Source organism: Podarcis bocagei, assembly GCF_964188305.1.
Source record: "Podarcis bocagei genome assembly, chromosome: 10".
Lineage (NCBI taxonomy): Eukaryota > Metazoa > Chordata > Lepidosauria > Squamata > Lacertidae > Podarcis > Podarcis bocagei.
This window is the reverse complement of record NC_138135.1, coordinates 75,455,531-75,475,314: the sequence shown is the minus strand read 5'-3', so window position 1 is coordinate 75,475,314 and position 19,784 is coordinate 75,455,531. Positions and strand designations below refer to the sequence as shown.

Below are 19,784 nucleotides of genomic sequence, written 5' to 3'. Positions count from 1 at the left end.
TATGACTGTACTTCTTTTGATGCACTTTTGCAGTGTACCTATTGGCAATCCTTTCCTGCTTCCTTTGATGTGTGGTTCAGTAATTACTTTGAAAAAAGCAAATACGTCCAGTGCCCCCGTTTGCACAATACAGTAAACAGTCATGATTTGCTGGGATGGGCTGATTTGCTCCTTCCTGCTTGTGCTGGGGAGAAACAAACCACTACCCCTGGGCACAGTTTTACGTTGTGGTTTGCTTCATTCCAAAAAATCATGCTTGGTATGTCAAGGGCATTTCCTTCAAATGGGATCCAGTGTAGGTTTCCAAGTCAGTAATGCTTTTAAAGACACAAATACCACTATCCACATTTATTAGGACTAAAAGATATTTATGAAAGTTTCCATCTTACTATGAACCTTCAGATATTATATATCAGGCAACCCCAAAATTGGCCCTCCAGATGTTTTTGGACTACAACTCCCATCATCCCTAGCTAAGAGGACCAGTAGTCAGGGATGATGAGAACTGTAGTCCCAAAACATCTGGAGGGCTGAGTTTGGGGTACCTGTTTTAGATTAATCATTTTAGTGTATTAGTTGGCTTCTCAAATAGTTAGCTCATAATATTTAAATTAAGAAACTTTGTTCAGTACTGTTGCACTTTTATTCTTGTCTCAATTAACACTGCATAATATTGCTTTTCCATGTGTCACATCTCTCACAAGATTATGTAAAATGTGACACTTTTACTCAGTGCTAAAGACAACCAATTTGTTTTCCATCTCATCTTAAACATTTCTTCAATTTATGAGGGGTAAGCAGTACTCAACTAATAGGTAAAGGGTAAAGGGACCCCTGACCATTAGGTCCAGTCATGACCGACTCTGGGGTTGCGGCGCTCATCTCGCTTTACTGGCCAAGGAGCCTGTGTACAGCTTCCGGGTCATGTGGCCGGCACGACTAAGCCGCTTCTGGCAAACCAGAGCAGTGCATGGAAACACCATTTATCTTCCTGCCTCAGCGGTACCTATTTATCTACTTGCACTTTGACGTGCTTTCGAACTGCTAGGTTGGCAGGAGCAGGGACCGAGCAATGGGAGCTCACCCCGTCGCAGGGATTCGAACCGCCGACCTTCTGATCGGCAAGTCCTAGGCTCTGTGGTTTAACCCACAGTGCCACCTGCGTCCCTTACTCAACTAATAATAATACATAATTATTCTTCTAAAGAAGATTTCAAACTTACGAAAACAATCTGTGTGAAACCAAGAACCACAATCCCCTTTCAACAGATTCTGAAGATGTCAAAACCCAAGCCATGTTGATAGTGATCTGGTTGAGATTCCTGCATTGCAAGGGATTGGACTAGATGATCCTCAGGATCCCTACCAATTCTACAATTCTATGATTCTAATTGTCATTCTTTCCACCAAAAAAGACAATAAAAAATTGTTTGTAGATATATGCTTGTTTATAGGTCACATGCCCATTCACCTAAAACTCTGAAAAGTCAGCAGCTGAAGGGGAAAAAAGCCCCAAATGAGTTAAGAATTGGGATTTTTTAAAAATCCTGAACTTCCATACAATTTGCTTCTGCATGAGGATTTCTAGGATAGAAGCCCCTCTCTCTTCAGTGGGAACACTTTATTGCCTTAGCAAGTTGTTGTTGCTGTTTTAAAAGCAGGTAGGAAAAGAATGTGTTCTTTTGCGGATCTTGCAAGCAGTTGTCTCTAGGGCTGGTAGTGATGGTAGAATTCTCCAGCTTGCAGAATTACAAGAGACTGCTCCATTGAGCTAGGGGAAAAGGAATCACAGTGCGTGTTGAATCTTTGGCTCAATCAGGGCCTGCCCACCCATGAGACGAGGCAAGGAGAGTGCCTCAGGCGGCAGGGTCCACGGGGGCAGTTGTTCCTTATGCAGATCTTCCCAGGCCCCTTCCCCCCTGGTGGGGACGAGAGCAGCATAAGTTGGGGGTTTGCCTCAGATGCCAAGATGCCCTGAGCTGACCCTGGGCGCCAGGCAACCGAGTAACACCTATCCAGATCTTCCAACCTATCCAAATGCCTCCTCCTCCACCAGAGGTCCAGAGGGCAGCAACACGAAAATCAGCCTTTTTCTGCAGTGGCTCCCCATCTGGGGAATGCTCTTTGCAATGAGGCTCACCTGAGGCCTTCATTGTGCACCTTTACCTTTAGGTACCAGGCAAAAGCCTTCTTCTTCAATCAGGCCTTTTGGCTGAGGAATATCCCACAGCCTTTTTAAATGTGTTGCGGGGGGGGGGAGTTTTTGTTTTGTTTTTGTTCTTGCTTTTATTATGTATCTTGTGTTCATATATTGTATTTCTATGCCGTGAAGCGCCCTGAGATCTACTAAAGGGCGATATACACATTTATTAAATAAATGGTGTTTAATTCGCGCGGGTTTTATCGAAAAGCCGCATTGAGAGGGTCGTGCCCGAGTCCCGCTGGGGCTCGCGGGGTTTGCGTGCAGCTGAGGAGCGGCGGGGGCTCTGAGGGGGCCGTTTCGGGCCTCAGAGGATGTTTCTTACTGTGGCTCCTGACATCGGCCGTCCTCCCGAAGTCCAGCCGCACCGAGGGTCTTGCAGGTTACGAAAGCGGACGAGGCTTCGGCCGCCCTGGGACTCGCCTCACGGGAAACGGGCCAGCCGCGCCTTCCCCCTACTCGGAGCCGGCCCAGCCGCCCTCGCCGTTTCCGCGGCCGCTCCCTTAAAACATCGCGAGAGCCTCCGGTTTCATAGAGGCAAGAAAGACAAGAGTAGGGCTCCAGCTGCTGCGGGGGAAAGGCCAATTCCCTGGCTCCTTTCGAAAAACAATGCGGGAAAACGCAGGGAAGGTGAGCGCTGCAGATCCCGCTCGCTGCTTCCTCCCAGCCGGTAGGAAATCGCTCGGAAATCCGGTGCGCATTGCGGTTTAAACTGCGTCTATAACGCCCCAGTGTCGAATGTTCTGGATTAGAAATAGCATGCATTTCGGGGCGACTTTGGGACTCTCTCGCGCGCGCACCCTCCGTGATCCCGGGGGGCAATGCTAAAGTTCTGGGTGCTAACGGACCTCTGTGGCCATAGGAGCCAACTCCGAGGAGCCGCAGGGGCTTTGGTTCCCGCAAAGCGAAGGGGCATTGTTGCCATTCAAATGGAGAGCATGCATTGTGTCATGTGATCACTTGTGGGGGCGGGTCTTACCTGGGCTCCCACAATATTCCGTTCCAGTTGGCGCCCCTGCCTGTCACTTCTGACAAAAAGTAGTTCGAAGTCAACCCAGAAGCGAGCTCCTCGGTACACGTCTACTTGCGCACATCTATAATGTCTGCCTCTCCCTTGAGGGAGATTCTCGCGATATCTCGGCGCAGACTTCTATTAGCTGGAGAAATTGAGAGGCATTTCCTCCTCTTCCCCTTCAGGGAAGTCCCGCGATACTGCTCATCCCCGGGAGAGCGGAGGTGATGCTGGGTGAGCTCGCCGCTCTTCTCGCCCAAAGAGCGAGCGGCCTTCGGCGACGGGAGCCGCGAAGTCTCGCGAGAGCCGCTTTTGAGTGACACTGGGGTCCACCCTTCCGCCGGCGACGGGCTCGCTCTTCCCCACCTACCTCCCGGCCCCCTCATGGGGCCTGTCGGCGGGTCTGCGCCGCCTCCGCGTCCTCCGCTCCCTCCAGCCGTCGCCGTCTGAGGAAGCGCCGCGGCGGACGAGCGGCGAAGGCGGGCTGCGGGGGCCTCGCCACATCCCCCCCCCGCCCCAGCTCCGGGCGCCGCCGGCGAGGAATGAGGTGGAACCATCGGTGAGGGGGGGGGGTTCCGGGGTGGGGGAGGGGACGGCGGCGACCCTGCCGCCTCGGGATTGGCTCGTGGGGAGGCGCGCAGGCCGGCGCGCGGGTTCCGCGCTTCTCTCGCCCCTTCGAGGCCGTCGTGGCGGAGCCTCCAACTTCAACGGCTCTTTTGGGGGGGGGGGCAGAAGGCTCTGAGGTGGAGAAGCCGGGACCGCAGAACAGGGAGAAATAGGGCAGCGGAGGAGCTCCTCCTGTGTGGGCCTGACGAGGCAGACAGCTGTCGCCACCGGATAGCATCCCAGAGTTGGAAGGGACCCCCGAGGGTCATCTAGTCCAACCCCCAGCCATGCGGGAAACTCAGCTAAAGCAGCCATGACAGGTGGCCACCCAACCTCCAGGGAAGGAGAGTCCACCCCCTCTGGTGGGAGTCCTTTCTGCTGTCATACAGCTCCAAGGAAGGAGGTGAACTTTGGCACAGTAACTTGAAGCCCTTGGTTCAGGTCCTGGGCCAGGTGCCTACTTGCATCTGCTCCTGCTAGAGAACTGTTGGAGGATGTGGATTATTGGCATGTGTGTTTTTGTTGTTGTTGAGTGTGTGCTTAAATGTAAAAAAAAAAACCACACACACAACAAAACATGCATTAAAAGAGAAGGAACTTCGGTTTTGTACCCATCACAGTCCTAGCACTGATAGCTGCAGGGCTGACTGTAATGTACTTACTTACTTCACATGATTTATATCCCACAACTTTGACACAGTTTAAGGTTTCCAGGGCACCTAATAAAGTAGAAAGAAACACAAAGTACCATTTAAAATAAATACTATTATAATAACAAAAAGTATAAACTAACACAGCAAATTAAAAAACAACAAATCAAAACATTTAATAGCCGATTTAAATTGCTTTCCCCATCTCTGCTCTAAGGTTTCACTAACATTGTAAACCACCCCCACCCCCATATCATAAATGCTAACACTGGAAAAACACTTTAGAAATTCACTGACAGTCACAATCCATGCCTGCCTAGGTAGTATTTCAAGCCACCGTACAAATAAGTCAACATGATTATCCTGTCTTTGATTGTACACTTCCTCTGACACATCTTTTGGTAATGTGATTTACATAACAGGACACTTTACACTGGCAAAGTTCTTAAATTCAAAATGTAACACCTAGTTTTAATCCTTCACATTCTAGTGTGCAAGTTCTTTTACTCTCATTGCTGTAAAGTTTTTGTTTTTAAGCGTTTATATTAATGCTTTTAGAAATTGGTTGGTATTTGTATCTGTATATTTTATTCATTATACAGCATCATTTTATGATTATATTGTGTGTCATTATGGGTACTGTTAGTAGACAAGCAGGATACAGTGGTACCTCGCAAGACGAACGCCTCGCAAGACGGAAAACCCGCTAGACGAAAGGGTTTTCTGTTTTGGAGGCGCTTCGCAAGACGAATTTCGCTATGGGCTTGCTTTGCAAGACGACAGCCCATAGGGAAATATCCGGGACAGCGCAGAAGCGCAGCGCGTCTTCCCCACTGTCCTCGGACCTCCTCCGAAGCCGGGCGGCGGGGCGGGAACGCCTCCTCCCGCCGCCGGGCTTCGGAACGCTGCTCCGAAGCCGGGCGGGAGGGCGGGAACACCTACCCCCGCCGACCGGCTTCGGAAGGCTGCTCCGAAGCCGGGCGGGGGGGGCGGGAACACCTGCCCCCGCCGCCCGGCTTCGGAAGGCTGCTCCGAAGCCGGGCGGGGGGGGCGGGAACACCTGCCCCCGCCGCCCGGCTTCGGAAGGCTGCTCCGAAGCTGGGCGGGGGTGGCTGGAACACCTTCTGAAGGCGGGCGGGGGGCGAAAGTCTTTGTTCCCCCCTGCCTGCCTTCCCGGGAGAGCGGAGAAACACAGCGCGTTTCTCCGCTGTCCCGGAGGGCTTTTGAAGGCAGGCGGGGAGCAAAGACTTTCGCCCCCCGCCCGCCTTCAGAAGAGGTCCAGGACCTCTTCTGAAGGCTGGCGGGGGGCAAAAGTCTTTGTCCCCCCTGCCTGCCTTCCCAGGGGCTTTTAAATCGCCCCGGACAGCGGAGAAGTCCTCCGCTGTCCCGGGGCAATTTTAAAATGCCGCCCGCCAGCATTTTAAGATTGCCCGGACAGCGGAGAAGTCCTCCGCTGTCCCGGGGTTTTTTAAAATGCTGGGGGTGGGAAGAAAAGCCCTTGTCCCCCCCCCCCAGCCTTCAGAAGAGGTCCGGGGACAGACTGTCCCCGGACCTGGTCTGAAGGCGGTTTCCCTACGAACGCATTAACTGATTTTCAATGCATTCCTATGGGAAACCGTGCATCGCAAGACGAAGAGACTTGCGGAACGAATTAATTTCGTCTTGCGAGGCACCACTGTATAAGTTTTGAGAAATGTGTGAAACAGCACCAGATTTAGGGTGATGTAGGTGGTTTCCCAGCACAAGGCGCCGAGCTGAAGGGGAATTTCCTTCATCATCATTAACATTTTTGACAGATTGTCTTATGCTTTGGGGGGGGGGGCACTTGGCATCAGGCAAGCTGACACCCTGGCCAGTCCGCCACTGCACATTCATGTGGTTGATACACCATAGCTACAATGGTAATCTGGGGTGGGGGCAAACCTTCAAAGAAACCAGTGATCTTTAAATGGTGGAGTATCCCCCTACTTTTTTAAAGAATTGCATGAGTGCTACTGTACCATTTACAGGGAAGTGCTTTCCTTTATAGAAATAAAAACATTAGAACTTTGAAAATAATCATGTTATGTGGGCGTGAATGGACAAAGTCCCTCAGTGGCAGTTCCACCTATCACAGAAGCTGTGACTTTGCAAACTGAAAGAAAAAAGGTTTACTCCTGTGAGAGTCAGTGTAGTGTAGTGGTTAGAGTATTTGTAGGTCTAGGACCTGGGAGACCCAGATTCAAATCCCCACTCAGCCAAGAAGTTCACTGGGTGTTACTATAATAATACTAATAAAAAATTTACTATTTATACGCCGCCCAACAGGCTGGGTTTCCCCAGCCACTCTGTCCTATACATGCCTAAACTTAAGTCCCACTGTGCTGTCTGTATGACCTGTTTTGCTATGGCTAGTTACAACTTTCCAAATACCACAAACTGCAAAAAGAACCAACTAAATTATGAAAAAATAAATAGAAAGTGCTGTTGCATTGGAAAAAATATGACTAGTCATTCTGTTTTTGCGCCCATAACCCAGGTTCCAGGAGCCATGTGGCAAATAGCTTTTCTATCTCAGTTGCTAACACTAGAGTACATATTAAAATGCTTCCTCTGGCTGGGGAGTAAAAGGATAATTATATTTTAATGTTTCAGAATATGGGAACACATATGCCACACATCTTGCAAGTAATGACATTGTGTTTACATTACGCAACAAACACTTTGTCCAATTCTTTATTTTAGAAATGAGTTGCACAATTGAGAAGGCCCTAGCTGATGCAAAAGCACTAGTGGAGCGACTGAGAGAACATGATAATGCAGCGGAAGCTCTGATTGAACAAACTACGGCACTCAACAAACGAGTGGAAGCAATGAAGCAGGTGTGTGGTCTCTTGTTAATTGTTCCTATTTGGAAATAGACTGTTTAAACGTGACCATTTAAGATTATTTGCAGTGGCCTAGGGAGTAAAATGAATTACACAGCCAGTTAAATGTTTAATAAGGCGTTTGAATTAGTTGATGTAATCTGTGTGTTGTGTGTGGTGTGTGAGAGAGAGAGAGAGAGGACCTTCAGCTTTTTGCATATACCGTATTTTTCGCCCTATAGGACGCACTTTTTCCCCTCCAAAAATGAAGGGGAAATGTGTGTGCGTCCTATGGGGCGAATGCAGGCTTTCGCTGAAGCCTGGAGAGCGAGGGGGGTCGGTGCGCACCGACCCCTCTCGCTCTCCAGGCTTCAGAAAGCTATCCGCTAGCCGTGGGAGACGCAGCTCTCCCACGGCTAGCGGAGAGCTTGCCTGCACCCAGAAGCTTCGGGCTTCGCCCAGCGCTCCGCTAGCCATGGGAGAGCCGCGCAACTTCGCCTGTTCTGGGGGCTAGGGTCGGGGGAAGCTCGGGCTTCCCCAGCTCCGCACCTGGGGGGGAAATAATTTTTTTTTCTTTATTCCCCCCCAAAAAAAAAAACTAGGTGCGTCCTATGGGACGAAAAATACGGTAAATTTGAGACCAGTTTAAGTAATGTAGTGTTGTATAGTCTTGCAAAATCTTATGTATCCACACTTGAAGCCTAGAGATTCTTTTGCATTATGTTGTTCAATTTTGATCAGATTTTCCTTGTATCAATCATATGTAAATATATTAAATTTTTGGCAGGCACTCGGACTTTTAAACTCATTTTTCTGCAAAAAAATCTCTCTAAAACATATTTTAATAATTATAATTATCCAGTAGTACCTCGGGTTACATACGCTTCAGGTTACATACGCTTCAGGTTAAAGACTCCGCTAACCCAGAAATAGTGCTTCAGGTTAAGAACTTTGCTTCAGGATGAGAACAGAAATTGTGCTCTGGCGGCACAGCAGCAGGCCCCATTAGTTAAAGTGGTGCTTCAGGTTAAGAACAGTTTCAGGTTAAGTACGGACCTCCGGAAAGAATTAAGTACTTAACCCAAGGTATCACTGTAATTTGGCTGGGTTTCCCTAGCCACTCTTTTTTAAAGCTTCAATAGACTCTTTTACCTGCTGGGACTTGCATCTGAACACTCTACTGTTGTTTTCCATTAGTATTCTTGTCCTTTATTTAATTTTTTAAAATTAAACTATATTTATGCCTTGCCTTTCCATCCATGAAGGCTCATAAATGGCTTAATAGTATTAAACCTAGAATTAAAACAGCAGTATAAAGAGAGAATAACAATTTACAGCACAACATGGGCATAGAAACAATCAATAAGCTGTTATCTGCAAAGACCTTTCTAACAGTAGCATTGCAACCTGCTACCTAAACCACATTCATGAAAGAACCAAGTGAGCTCTTTGGAAGGTATTTTTGCTGAGAGAAACATATATACTGTGCTTATTTTGCATATATTTAAGTTATAATCTAATAGTCACAGGCATTTTTGTATGTGTTTCATTTCCATCCATCACCCCTGCCGCACCCATAGGTAAGTATGCCAGCCAGCTGAAAATAACAGTTCATACATGTACTGTAACATAAGGGTGGTGGGCCCATTCTGAAGGCCATCCCTCAGAGACTGATGGAACCTGATGCATGTCTGAATGCTCTGGGGGATTTTTCTAGTAGAGAAAGGTGATCTTGTTGAAGCCCTGGTCTTGCTATGGCAGTGTTTCTCAAACTTGAGTCTCCAGCTGTTGTTTTACTACAAATTCCATCATCCCTAGCTAGCAGGATCAGTGGTCAGGGATGACCCAAGTTTGAGAAACACTGTGCTATGGAATGGCAAGAAGAATGGGTGATTGACACAATCATTCCTGAGTGTCCTCTCCAGTGTTTTGGAGCTCAAGCAGCTCCTTGATACTCTGAGAGGCTCCAGACTATAAAGCAGGCTGGACAAAGACTGGAGAACAAGTGGCGCAAGTTTTTCTGCGAAGCTGACCAAACAGAGTGTAGGCAGCATACAGCTGCAGACACTGATTTAACCACGTTTTGCAGATGAACATTTTAATACTGTGTATGCCAATAAGGTGGTTTTTGAGCCAAAAAGCTACAGTGGTGTTCAGAATTTACCTAAGCACCAAGCTGGTATAAAGCTATGAACCCCCGAGATAGCTTCTTTAAAAGAGCATAACACTTGGTCTCTTGTACCACAAACCCCAGATATGAGACTTATTGATTCTAATTGGGTTTATAGAGTTAAAGTGAATGACAAAAATGAAGTTGTAAGGTACAAGGCTAGATTAGTTGCTAGATTAGTTTTCAACAAAATCCAGGCGAAGATTATGATTTGTGTTATTCACCAAGTGTAAAATATGAAACAGTTAAGCTTTTGTTAAAAGATGCATCACAACGTGGACATTCTGCTTATCACTTAGGTATAAAAACTGCATATTTGTTTGCAGATTTAAAAGAACAAATTTTTATGCGTGTTCCTGAAGGCATAGACGCCGCTGAAGGTTTGGTATGCAAATTAAATAAATCCCTTTATGGTCTGCACCAAAGTGGAAGGAATTGGCACCAAACTTTTAACAAAAGAATTACTGGATATTGGTTTTTCTCAAGGAAAGACAGACAATTGTGTATTCATAAAGGAAAGGGCAAACTCTGTAACAAAAATATGTGTGTATGTAGATGACGTGTTAATTTCTACAAAAACTAAACAGGAATATGAACAGGTAGTATCACAGTTACAGAAGAAATTTGATGTGGTGGAATTAGGCATAGCTAAAAATTACTTATCCATGCAAATTGAGAAAGGCAAAAATGGATCTTTTCTGGTTCATCAAACTGCAAAAATTGATGATCTGGTTGAAATGCTACGTTTAGAAAATGCAAATGGGACGGAAATGCCCATGGTGTGTGGTTTCATCTTTACAGGTGAAGATAAGCCATTTCCTAACAAAACTTTGTATCGTTCTGCTATAGGCAAGCTACATTTCATTCAAAGAATATCAAGACCAGATATAACTTATGCTTTTCACTTTCTTGCAAAATTTGTGGAAAAGCCCACTACGCAATGTTTCTCTGCTCTTAAGAGAGTGGTAATGTACCTTAAACATACCAAACATTATAGGTTGCAGTTTACAACAAGTATTGACAAAGGTTTTGAAATTTTCTGCGATGCATCTCATGCAGTAGAACAAAATAATTGCAGGGGTGTGCCTGGTATGGTGTTTTGTTATAACGGTTGTCCATTTGAATGGAAGTCCCAGACACAAACCATTATTTGTCTCTCCACATGACAAATGCATGCATTCAGGCCACTCGTGATGTAGAATGGTATCTGCAAGTATTTGCAGACCTGCAGATGCAAGTAACTCTACCAGTAAAAGTTTACCTTGATTCCCAGAGTGGACTCGCTATCCTATGTTCAGAAACCAATACACAGCGCACTAGAGTCTTAAGATTGCATTTACAGTTTGTAAAGAAACTAATTGCTGATGAAATGATTGTATTTCAATATGTTCCAGGTTACAATCAAATTGCAGACATTTTTACTAAAGCACTTCCAAAGGTTACACATGAAAGACATGTACAAAATATGCTTTATGTCTTTGTTCCACAATGATGAACCGCAGGGGAAATGTTGAATGGTTTCTTTAAATGTAAAGGTTCATCATTGTTCCACTCGATGTGTATGTCTTTAAGGGGCCAGAGCAAAATAACGAGACCCAGCTTTACAGCTGTGAAACATAGCAGGTGCTGCTGAGTTGTATTGATTAAGCTGCGTCAGCAGTTGGGTGTAGTATATAAGGAGCAGCACCTAGCTCTCCCATTACCCTGGGGGATGGGTTGGTGGTTGGGTCTGGTTTGTTGTTGATGTATTTAGTGTATAAGGAGTTTTTGTTTTTGTTATTAAAACCTTGTTTAAGTTATTTTTGAGTCCCTTTTTAATGCATGGTCTCCCGAGTAAGCTCTCTGCAGTGCCACTATACTGCAAATAGCCAACATTAACAGCCCTTTCCCCCATAAGATAAGGGGGAGCGTTTGGTGAAAGGATACTTCAGAGTACAACCCTGAGTACAATTATGGAAATACCACAATATTATGCAGTACAGCATGCCAATTATGAAAAATTTGCCTACTTTCAGTACCAAGAAGAAATTCAAGAACTTAATGAAGTAGCAAGACATAGGCCCCGCTCTTCACTGGTACTGGGAATCCAGCAGGAAAACAGGCAGATCAGGGAACTACAGCAAGAAAATAAAGGTGAGTAAGCCTTCACTCTAGAAGGAGATTCTGCACCATTTACTTAGTTTATAATGTAAGTTCCAGTAACTGAATCCCAAGAATTGTTCATTAACTTTAAAACATTTCATTGAATAATCATTTGTTTACTACCACTGTTACTACTACTACATCTGAGGTGCATATACACTGTTAAGCCATTAAAAGGTCTGAAGCAATAGGTGGGTGCTGCTTTGGGAGCCTGATTGGACTGAAAGCTCTAAGGAAATGTGTCAAGATTCTGCAGATGCGTGGATAGCTAGAGACTAGTAGTAAAAATGCTCACTACCCAAGATAAAAGCAGATGATGATGATGATTTCTTTGTAACCCTTCCATCTGATGGGGTCAGACACAATACAGATTGGATGGGTAAAAAGTTCATGGACATATGCTTATAATGTATTAATGCTAACAACTAGATATTTGGGTTATGTATGCAAGTGGTGAAGAAAAATACATTCAGTTGAACATTTCAATGGTTAAATACAAGGTAATTTAAAACATTGATAGTCACCTCTCTAGTGCCTTTAAAAAAATCTTTCTTTTTTATGTCCCACTGTTACTAGTTGTTGGTGCCCTTAAAGTAGTTTTGTTTCTTGATGATTTTGTGTGTTGTGTTTTTGTGTATTTTTTTCAGGGTGTAGTTTTTTGTCCTGGTGACCTTTTTGTATGTACTGTACAAATTATACAAATAAAATTTGGATTAAAAAAGTAATTAACACTTTGAAAACCTACTTAAAAATACTTTATTTTTTTCTGTGTGACAGTATTGGTGTAACTCTTATCAGATTGAACTGCTTCCACATCTGGGTTTTAGGAACTAGGGGTAATAGTGATGGAATGATTGAACATGTGGTCTACTGTTGCTAAAGAAATTATCTGAATACAGAAAATTTAAAAGGGGGGGTAATTAGCAAATCTTCTACAGGTAACTTGCAACTTGCATGCATTTAACCTGTGCACATTCAGCTTTACACGCTTGGGGGATGGAGAAAGGGACAGGAGGCCGACGTCTGGGGAAAAATAACCCACCGTTGAACCCAATGTGCTTTCACCAGTGTTGTCCAAACTTTTTTCAAAGAGGGCCAGATTTGATGAAGTGAAGGGTCATGAGGACCAACCAAAGTTGTTAACCTTTTTTTTAGGATTGAAATTGAGCCCCAGGAAATAAACTGCCACAGGGGCCAGATTAAACCGACCACCGGGCCAGATTAGACCCCCAAAACAGACTTTGGGTATGCCTGGCTTTCACTATATGCAATTTTGACTTTACACTCTAGCCCTGGAACATAACCCCCATGTAAGAGTTGCCTGTAGGTAGTTGTTTGGTTTGATTAAACATGTTGCCACTTATATTAATGGTGTACCAACAGACGTTTGCTTATCTGTTTGTTGTAGTCCTAGACACTATCAATTCATAGTATCAGAAATTTGGGTTAGTTTCATATATCCACACCCCCCCCCCATTAATTAATACTATGGCAACTATAATGAAATGGGTAGTTCTCCAGTAGTGTAACCAGTCTGAGCAATATAGTGGATTGTTTTATACAACATTAGCCTGCTCAGAGCAATGGACATTACTAACATTGGGCAATTCATTTCCATGGGGCTACTCTGAGTATAATTCAGTTGGATACAACACAAGCAGAAGCACCTGCTATGTTTAGATAGAGTTTCCTGTGCACAAGTGAAATGTGTTGAACTTATTTCAACAGAATTACGTACTTCTCTTGAAGAACACCAATCTGCCTTGGAGCTAATCATGAGCAAATACAGAGAGCAGATGTTTAGGCTGCTCATGGCCAGTAAAAAGGATGATCCAGGTATAATAATGAAGTTAAAGGAGCAGCACTCTAAGGTAGTATGCCTTTTAAAATTCTCTAAGCCTTTTGCAGTACTAATGTTTTACCTTCTGATTTATGCACCTTCAGTAGTTGTAACTTCAGACTTTACTTTTTTACTCTAAGACTAGAGCTGCATGGCCAAGACTCATTTCCAGATCTTCACCCTCTTCTACTGCACATTGGCATTGGGTAAAAAAGATTTGCAAAGTAGTAGGTGATAGCAGGAGTACTTAATTCTTTTCCCATCAACTACTTTTGCTTGTAACTCATGATTTCAGCTAGCCAGGATTCCAGACCTGTACACATCTAAACAAGTTTAACTGCATACCATGAATAGGTTTGGTGGCATACTGAAGACATATTGAAGACTACTGAATAACCTGAAGTAGTCAATAGAATGCTAACTCTCCAAAGAGCTAAATGGAAACTTTTCAGTTTGTCTAAAGGCCAGTGTATTAGATAGAAAAAGGCTTCTGAAAACAGTTGGCAAACAAATCCAGTAGTCTTTGTTAATATAATAGTAAAACCTAATTCAAAATCCTTTTTTAAAATTAGTACATTTCAGCCTGTAAAACAAAACATAAACAGCAAATATATATTAAGTGTTTGTGTTCTAAATATATAACTTCCTCTCTGCCCAAAGAACTGGGTTGTTTTTCTCAGGGCTGATAGCCCAATAGAGTGGTGCTGTTAGCCTACGCACTTGCTTACTGAAGCTAATTTAACAGATTTGTTTCCTCAGTTTCCAATCACCTTTTGAATGACTTATTTAATGTTCCTCCTGAAATGATGTGCTACATGTTCATTGCAAAGTGAGATGAGGTGCTTTAATTGCTCAAAAAATGGAGTGCAACTCCTGTTTGAACACTATGTCATTGATGCCCCTAAGACCCTTGCACATAGAAGTATAGTGTACCATCATGGAGAAGGCAGTTGTTCATAATGTGTGTTCTCCTGAAGGTGGTTCTAAAACCGTGGTTCCCACCGGGGGGGGGGGGGCAATTCGAGAATGAGTTAGACAAAGTTAATGGCCTTTTAGGCTTCCTCCACGATATACATTATCTTTATTGTCATTGTCCCATACAGAACAATGAATAGGAGTTCACTTTTTGAATAATAAGAATTATATAAATAATAAGAATTATATGTCATGGGAGGGCATCAGGATTTTAGAGATGCTTAGGTGGGGCATGGCCAAAAAACCGGTTGGGAACCACTGCTCTAAAAAAATCCTGCTGGATATGAAGAATGGGAAGACTACCTGTGGTTTATTGTGTTGGAAAGACTTATAAAAAAATATTGAAATAAAAAAATCTTATGCTTTTCATAAACTTTTATTATTTACAACTCAGTTGGCATTTTAAATTTGAAATGTTACTAGTGGTTTTTACTTTTATTCTTTTGGTTTAGGAGCTACAAGAACATGTGGACCAAATCACAGAAATGGCAGCAGTCATGCGAAAGGCCATTGAAATTGATGAACAGCAGGGTTGCAAAGAACAGGAACGCATTTTTCAGCTTGAGGTAAATATTCAATTCTATGGAAATTCAAAAAATAAGTGATACTTCTAAACTGATGAATTCAGATCATTAGTAAATGACAGAAGAATTCATTTTCGGAATTATTTTCCGAATGAAATTGGTCACACAATTTACCTTAAAATGCATTTTTAATTACATTTGGTAGTCATACCTTATGTGGTAAACAGACCTACTTTATTGTGTAAAAAACACCACTTGGCATCCTGATTCTAGGGGCTGGCTTTCATTGCAGTGGCCCAAGTAATGGCTGCTGCTGCTGCTGCTGCTGCTGCAAGCTTATTTTTAGTCTTATGATTGTTTCCAGTAGCATATTCTGGGAAAGAATTTATTGTGCAACCTCATGGGAAACCTATTTCCTTAAAGCATGTTCTGGAGTAGAGCTCAAGACAACATAGGAATTGGACATTACCTGTGTTTTCCAATTTTTTTCCTTTTAAGTGCTTGAAATAATTTAATATATTCCCTCCATAATGTCTTCTCTGTTCAAATATTATTTCATGCTTTACTGTGCTACATTTAAAAGCATTGTGTCCTTGCTTACAGCAGGAAAACAAAGGACTGAGAGAGATCCTGCAAATAACTAGAGAATCATTCCTGAATCTCAAAGATGATGCATCAGAAAGTACATCTCTGTCAGCATTAGTAACGAACAGCGACTTGAGCCTGAGGAAGAGTTGAAGATCCTATGGAAATTTTGTATGGCCAACTGCACATAAGATCATAAAGTATCAGGGTTCACTTGTCAAGCGGCTGTTTCCCAATGCAGCCTTGACAAGTTAATGCATTCTGAAGTAGATGACAATTTGATACTTTTTATACCATGTACAGTACATTCAGATTTATTTAAAATTGTCATTACTGCCCAATATTGATTACCGGAAACATAATTTCTGAAGGAAACTGGCTAACATCAGTTAAAGTTTTGAAAACAGCACCACCCGGAACAGCTGCAAAACTACACATGTATTTAGAAGGTTCAAACTACTCCTATAGGGTGCTTAGAAATATACATAAAAACAGAAGTTCCTGCTCTCTTGGGCACATTCACAACATCATCTACCCACATACTTATTCCATTCATGGACTGAACTTGAAGAAAATCAGTTGTTTTGAACAGTACTGATTGTCTTACACCTTTAGTCTCTATCTGCTTCAGGTCATGTGACATTTTACAAATGGGTTGTATTTAAGAAAAATAAAAAACGGTACCAAATAAATTAATGCATTGTCTTTTTTTTTAGGTACAATTCTTTTGTAAAATATTGTAATCTCTGTAGTGAGGAAGGGAGAAAGTTGGGTTTTTCTTGCTTGTAGAAAAGATTACAACAATTGTTAATACCTGTACACATTGGTAATCTAAGTAGAATGAAGTCTGAGGTCTAAGATCAATCTGTAGCTAATAGTTACAGTATTGTTGCACATCCAGTGCACATCTAACATTAATTGCCTTTCAAATAATTGGTAGTGGCTCCTTACAGTGGAAAGAAATGTTGGGAGTCCAGGGAAATAGTTCTATTTCACTTCACCAAATAATGGGTTTAAAAATACAAGGCTTGCTTTTCAGCTGTAAATAAATCAAACCTAGCAAGCCCCACACCTGTAGACAAGGAAATAATCTAATGAACTTGAGATTCTAAATCCACTATCTTGTGGTCTCTACACTATATTCATTTTTCAAAGAAATCTAGAAAGTACATAATTTTTCAGAATATTTTTCTAGATCAATAATAATTTTGCTCAGCTATTTAGTGTGAAGCACTTCATTTTCTTCCACTATAAATTAAACACAGAGGCTTGGATTCAGGGGCTGTCTATGGTGTTAATGTGTGTGCACTCTGGGTTTTCCACTGCAGCTCCCTATACCCTCTGGGAAGTCACTTCTGAAGAGTTTTCAGAATGGTGTGTGCAGGGCTGCAGCCGAGGGTGGCCAGAGAATGGGTTCCCGTTCCCCTGGGGTTTCCAGTTGTGCATGACACACTTTGGGATCCAAGCCTAAATATAGAAGCTGCTCGTCTACTAAAATAAGTTGAAGTTTCAGTAATATTTTTTTGAAGCACCTGTGTGTCAGTCTTCTGACAGATGAGAGATGCCAAAAAATAACAGTGTGGAACAATAAGATTAATTTGCTCTGATATACTCAACTTTGACCATTTGTCAACCAGAAACAAATATTAGATATTTGATAAGAAATCCCATTCTTCAAGCAGCATGATGGGCTGCAGTTATTTCTTAAGTACTTTGCAGAATGTTCCTGTATATGAGAGGTATGCTATTCTAGTAGTCATGTACTAGACAAAGGACATTTTAAAGTGAACAGTTTACGGAGGCAAAACTTCAGAAGCAGCATGAGATAAATCCTTGAGGAAATCTAGAGCTAAATCTGGACAATTTAGAAACATGTAGAAAAGCGGTACTTAACTTGGCCTTAATTTATAAGCAAAATAGTAGCTACGCTTTATTCATAATACAATATTTTGTTTAGATTGCATTCACAAATGGTACAGTGCACACTCATCTAATAAAACTACTTCACCTGCACTATCAGCCCAAATAGAAGCCAGTTGGAATATCTGTTTAATCCTAAACATTTGCAATGACATATGTAGGCATAGGGCTGAAATTTTTTGATGCTAAAAACATAGCTTTTGAAAATACAAACTGGTCAAAATATGTGACTTCTATTTCAACTTTATTTAAAACATTTTGTCCTTTATCTCAATCTGTTTAGTCTGCTCTGGTGTATGCGGTTAATTGTGGTAGGCACTAAAGCAACATTAAAATAATTGACAAATGAACATAATTTATTATTACTGCAATGGAAAGGAACTTGTTTATAATTTGCGCTTAGAAATTTTATAATCTGACTTTCTCAAACAAATTGTCAAATAAATTATTAGCCTAAGCACAAACCTTTTGTATACATTTTTTTCTTCCAGGTGGACAAGAGTGGAATTTCTAGAAGCTCTACTTAATCCTCTCTGTAAATTATGAAATATTTATGTAAATAGTTTAACAAAAACTTATTTTCATTATATTTGGAGTGTAAAATACTAACTAAAATGCAGTCATCTCCAAGCTTGTGGAATGGATGTAGTAGTAAACTCACCAGTAATTCTGAACGGAAAAAGAGGCTTGACTAATGATTTGTAACTGTAAATTATTGTGATTGTCTAGTTCAGATTTCTGGTTGTCTTGAGTATTATTCTTTTGCATGCCCAAAGCAGCATAACTTTCTCGGAATGTGGCATGAGTTTTCCTTATATCATTATTTTTGTAAGGCAGATGCTTGTAATGACCTTGAAATGCATCCTGTACAGTAAACTTATTTTTGCCAGTATTTTGGGTCAGGTAGATGTTTCAGGCATTCGAGTTTTGTCAAATACCAACATGAAGTGTCTGTTCTGGTACAGCTGCCTCAGCTCCTAGCAACCAGCACCCCCTGGCCAGCTCCAGAGGCACCATTCGTCTGGGGAGCTTATAGCCAGAGCTGCTGCAACGAACAGCTGTGCAAGCCTTTGGGAGGCAGAGATGAGAGAGGGCATCAGAGGAGGAAAGAGGGACAGAGGCCAGTGTTGCCATGGCCTTCCTGACCACTGTTCAAGGCACCCCAGGGTGCCACGGCACACTGGTTGGAAACCACTGCTTTAAGAGGCCCATCAGGTTGAGAAGGACCTTTTCTTTCAGTGGTGGCACCAGTTGCAGTATTCCATTGTCAAGAAAGCAGCTAGAAAAGGCATGCAGAGACCACAGCCCTGTTTACCATAACACCCCCACCACCACCCCAGATACTCACTAAGCCTGCTGTGGCCTGGAACTGGTTGTATAAAGTGCAGGTGGCCAATTGCTGAATGGACACAGCTATGGAAAAACTCCATCAGAACTTGGTGGCTGCCCACAAAAACAAGCCCTGCCACAAGTGTTAGGCCACCACCACTGGCGCTGCCAAATGGACTTAATCCCTTTGGGTTACCTCTCAGAAGAGTCACAGGACAGGAGTGCCACTCATCTTGATTTCCAATGACCATGAAGTTTGCACCGAGATAGACTAGGGGGCTGAGGTCAGCAGGTTCAGATGAACCTGGGTGAGAGGCAGGAGAATGAGGGGTTGAGTGGGTAGGTGTGATGGAAGAAGGGGTGTGCAGTACAATCAGTATGCAGTTATGGCACTGATATTGTTACATAGCACTTTATGAGATGTTGCTAGCACACACCTTGTAGCATTTATATGAAATCCCAGTTTGCATATTGTAATGGATTGTATGTTTGGGGGGGTCATGGGTTGGGTTGTTTTTACCATTTTAATGTTTTTTATATCCTGTAACCCCCTTTGGTACTGTCTAGTAAAATGTTGATAAATACAAAATAACTCCTCCTTTCTGGTCCCCCCCCCCAAACCCCTTTAGTGGTCCCCTAAAGACTTTTTATTCTGCTAAATGTTTTAATATGCACTTTATCTGATGTTAAAACAACTGAACACCATTTTGTAAACATTTTTATTGCAAAACTGCCTTTGAGAAATTGCCCTAAAATGTTGGGATAGAAATAAAGAAGTACGACCAGTAACCATGAAAAGCAATATATGTAGTAGATTTAAGGACAGAGTTTGAGAGGCCATCAACTAATACTCCAGTGGCACACGATGCGTATTTGATCCTAATGCACAGGAAGTTTCCATACAGAAGCCAGTCACTGCTGTAGTAGCTACATATTCACTTACCTTGCCAAGCAGGAATTGTATTTCCCATTCCTTCACTTGGAA

At 42.9% G+C, this 19,784-nt stretch overlaps 2 protein-coding genes across 7 annotated transcripts in view; one reads left to right on the top strand and one right to left on the bottom strand.

The window, feature by feature from the left end:
* Positions 1-3,716, bottom strand: part of INTS13 (integrator complex subunit 13) — a gene marked incomplete at its 5' end in the record, with an annotated part of 29,775 nt that extends 26,059 nt beyond the window's left edge. For 2 of the 4 annotated variants that reach the window (XM_081210705.1, XM_081210706.1), the window contains one exon: positions 3,583-3,716. In XM_081210705.1, coding sequence (XP_081066831.1) covers positions 3,583-3,716 — 134 coding nt within the window. Of the gene's footprint in view, positions 1-2,525; positions 2,717-3,179; positions 3,307-3,582 lie in introns of those variants that run through there. The other 2 variants (XM_081210707.1, XM_081210708.1) reach the window with 2 other exon arrangements.
* On the top strand, positions 3,625-18,362 carry FGFR1OP2 (FGFR1 oncogene partner 2). Of its 3 annotated transcripts, none has more exons than XM_081210778.1 (6): positions 3,625-3,771; positions 7,193-7,329; positions 11,500-11,617; positions 13,355-13,497; positions 14,894-15,007; positions 15,569-18,362. In XM_081210778.1, exons 2-6 carry the CDS (start codon positions 7,195-7,197, stop codon positions 15,701-15,703), a joined length of 645 nt encoding a protein of 214 aa, XP_081066904.1. In that variant the 5' UTR covers positions 3,625-3,771; positions 7,193-7,194; the 3' UTR covers positions 15,704-18,362. The 3 variants fall into 3 exon arrangements, with proteins under 3 accessions (XP_081066904.1, XP_081066905.1, XP_081066903.1); XM_081210779.1 differs by lacking the exon at positions 3,625-3,771 and adding an exon at positions 4,850-4,869; XM_081210777.1 differs by lacking the exon at positions 3,625-3,771 and having other exon boundaries at positions 15,572-18,362.
* The last annotated feature ends 1,422 nt before the right edge of the window (positions 18,363-19,784 follow it).

Bases quoted from the DNA above. Each gene is read 5' to 3' on its own strand.
- FGFR1OP2 (XM_081210778.1), top strand. From the start codon at position 7,195: ATGAGTTGCACAATTGAGAAGGCCCTAGCTGATGCAAAAGCACTAGTG. The intron at 7,330-11,499 runs GTGTGTGGTCTC...GCCTACTTTCAG, and splicing joins GAGTGGAAGCAATGAAGCAG to TACCAAGAAGAAATTCAAGA. The intron at 15,008-15,568 runs GTAAATATTCAA...CCTTGCTTACAG, and splicing joins AACGCATTTTTCAGCTTGAG to CAGGAAAACAAAGGACTGAG.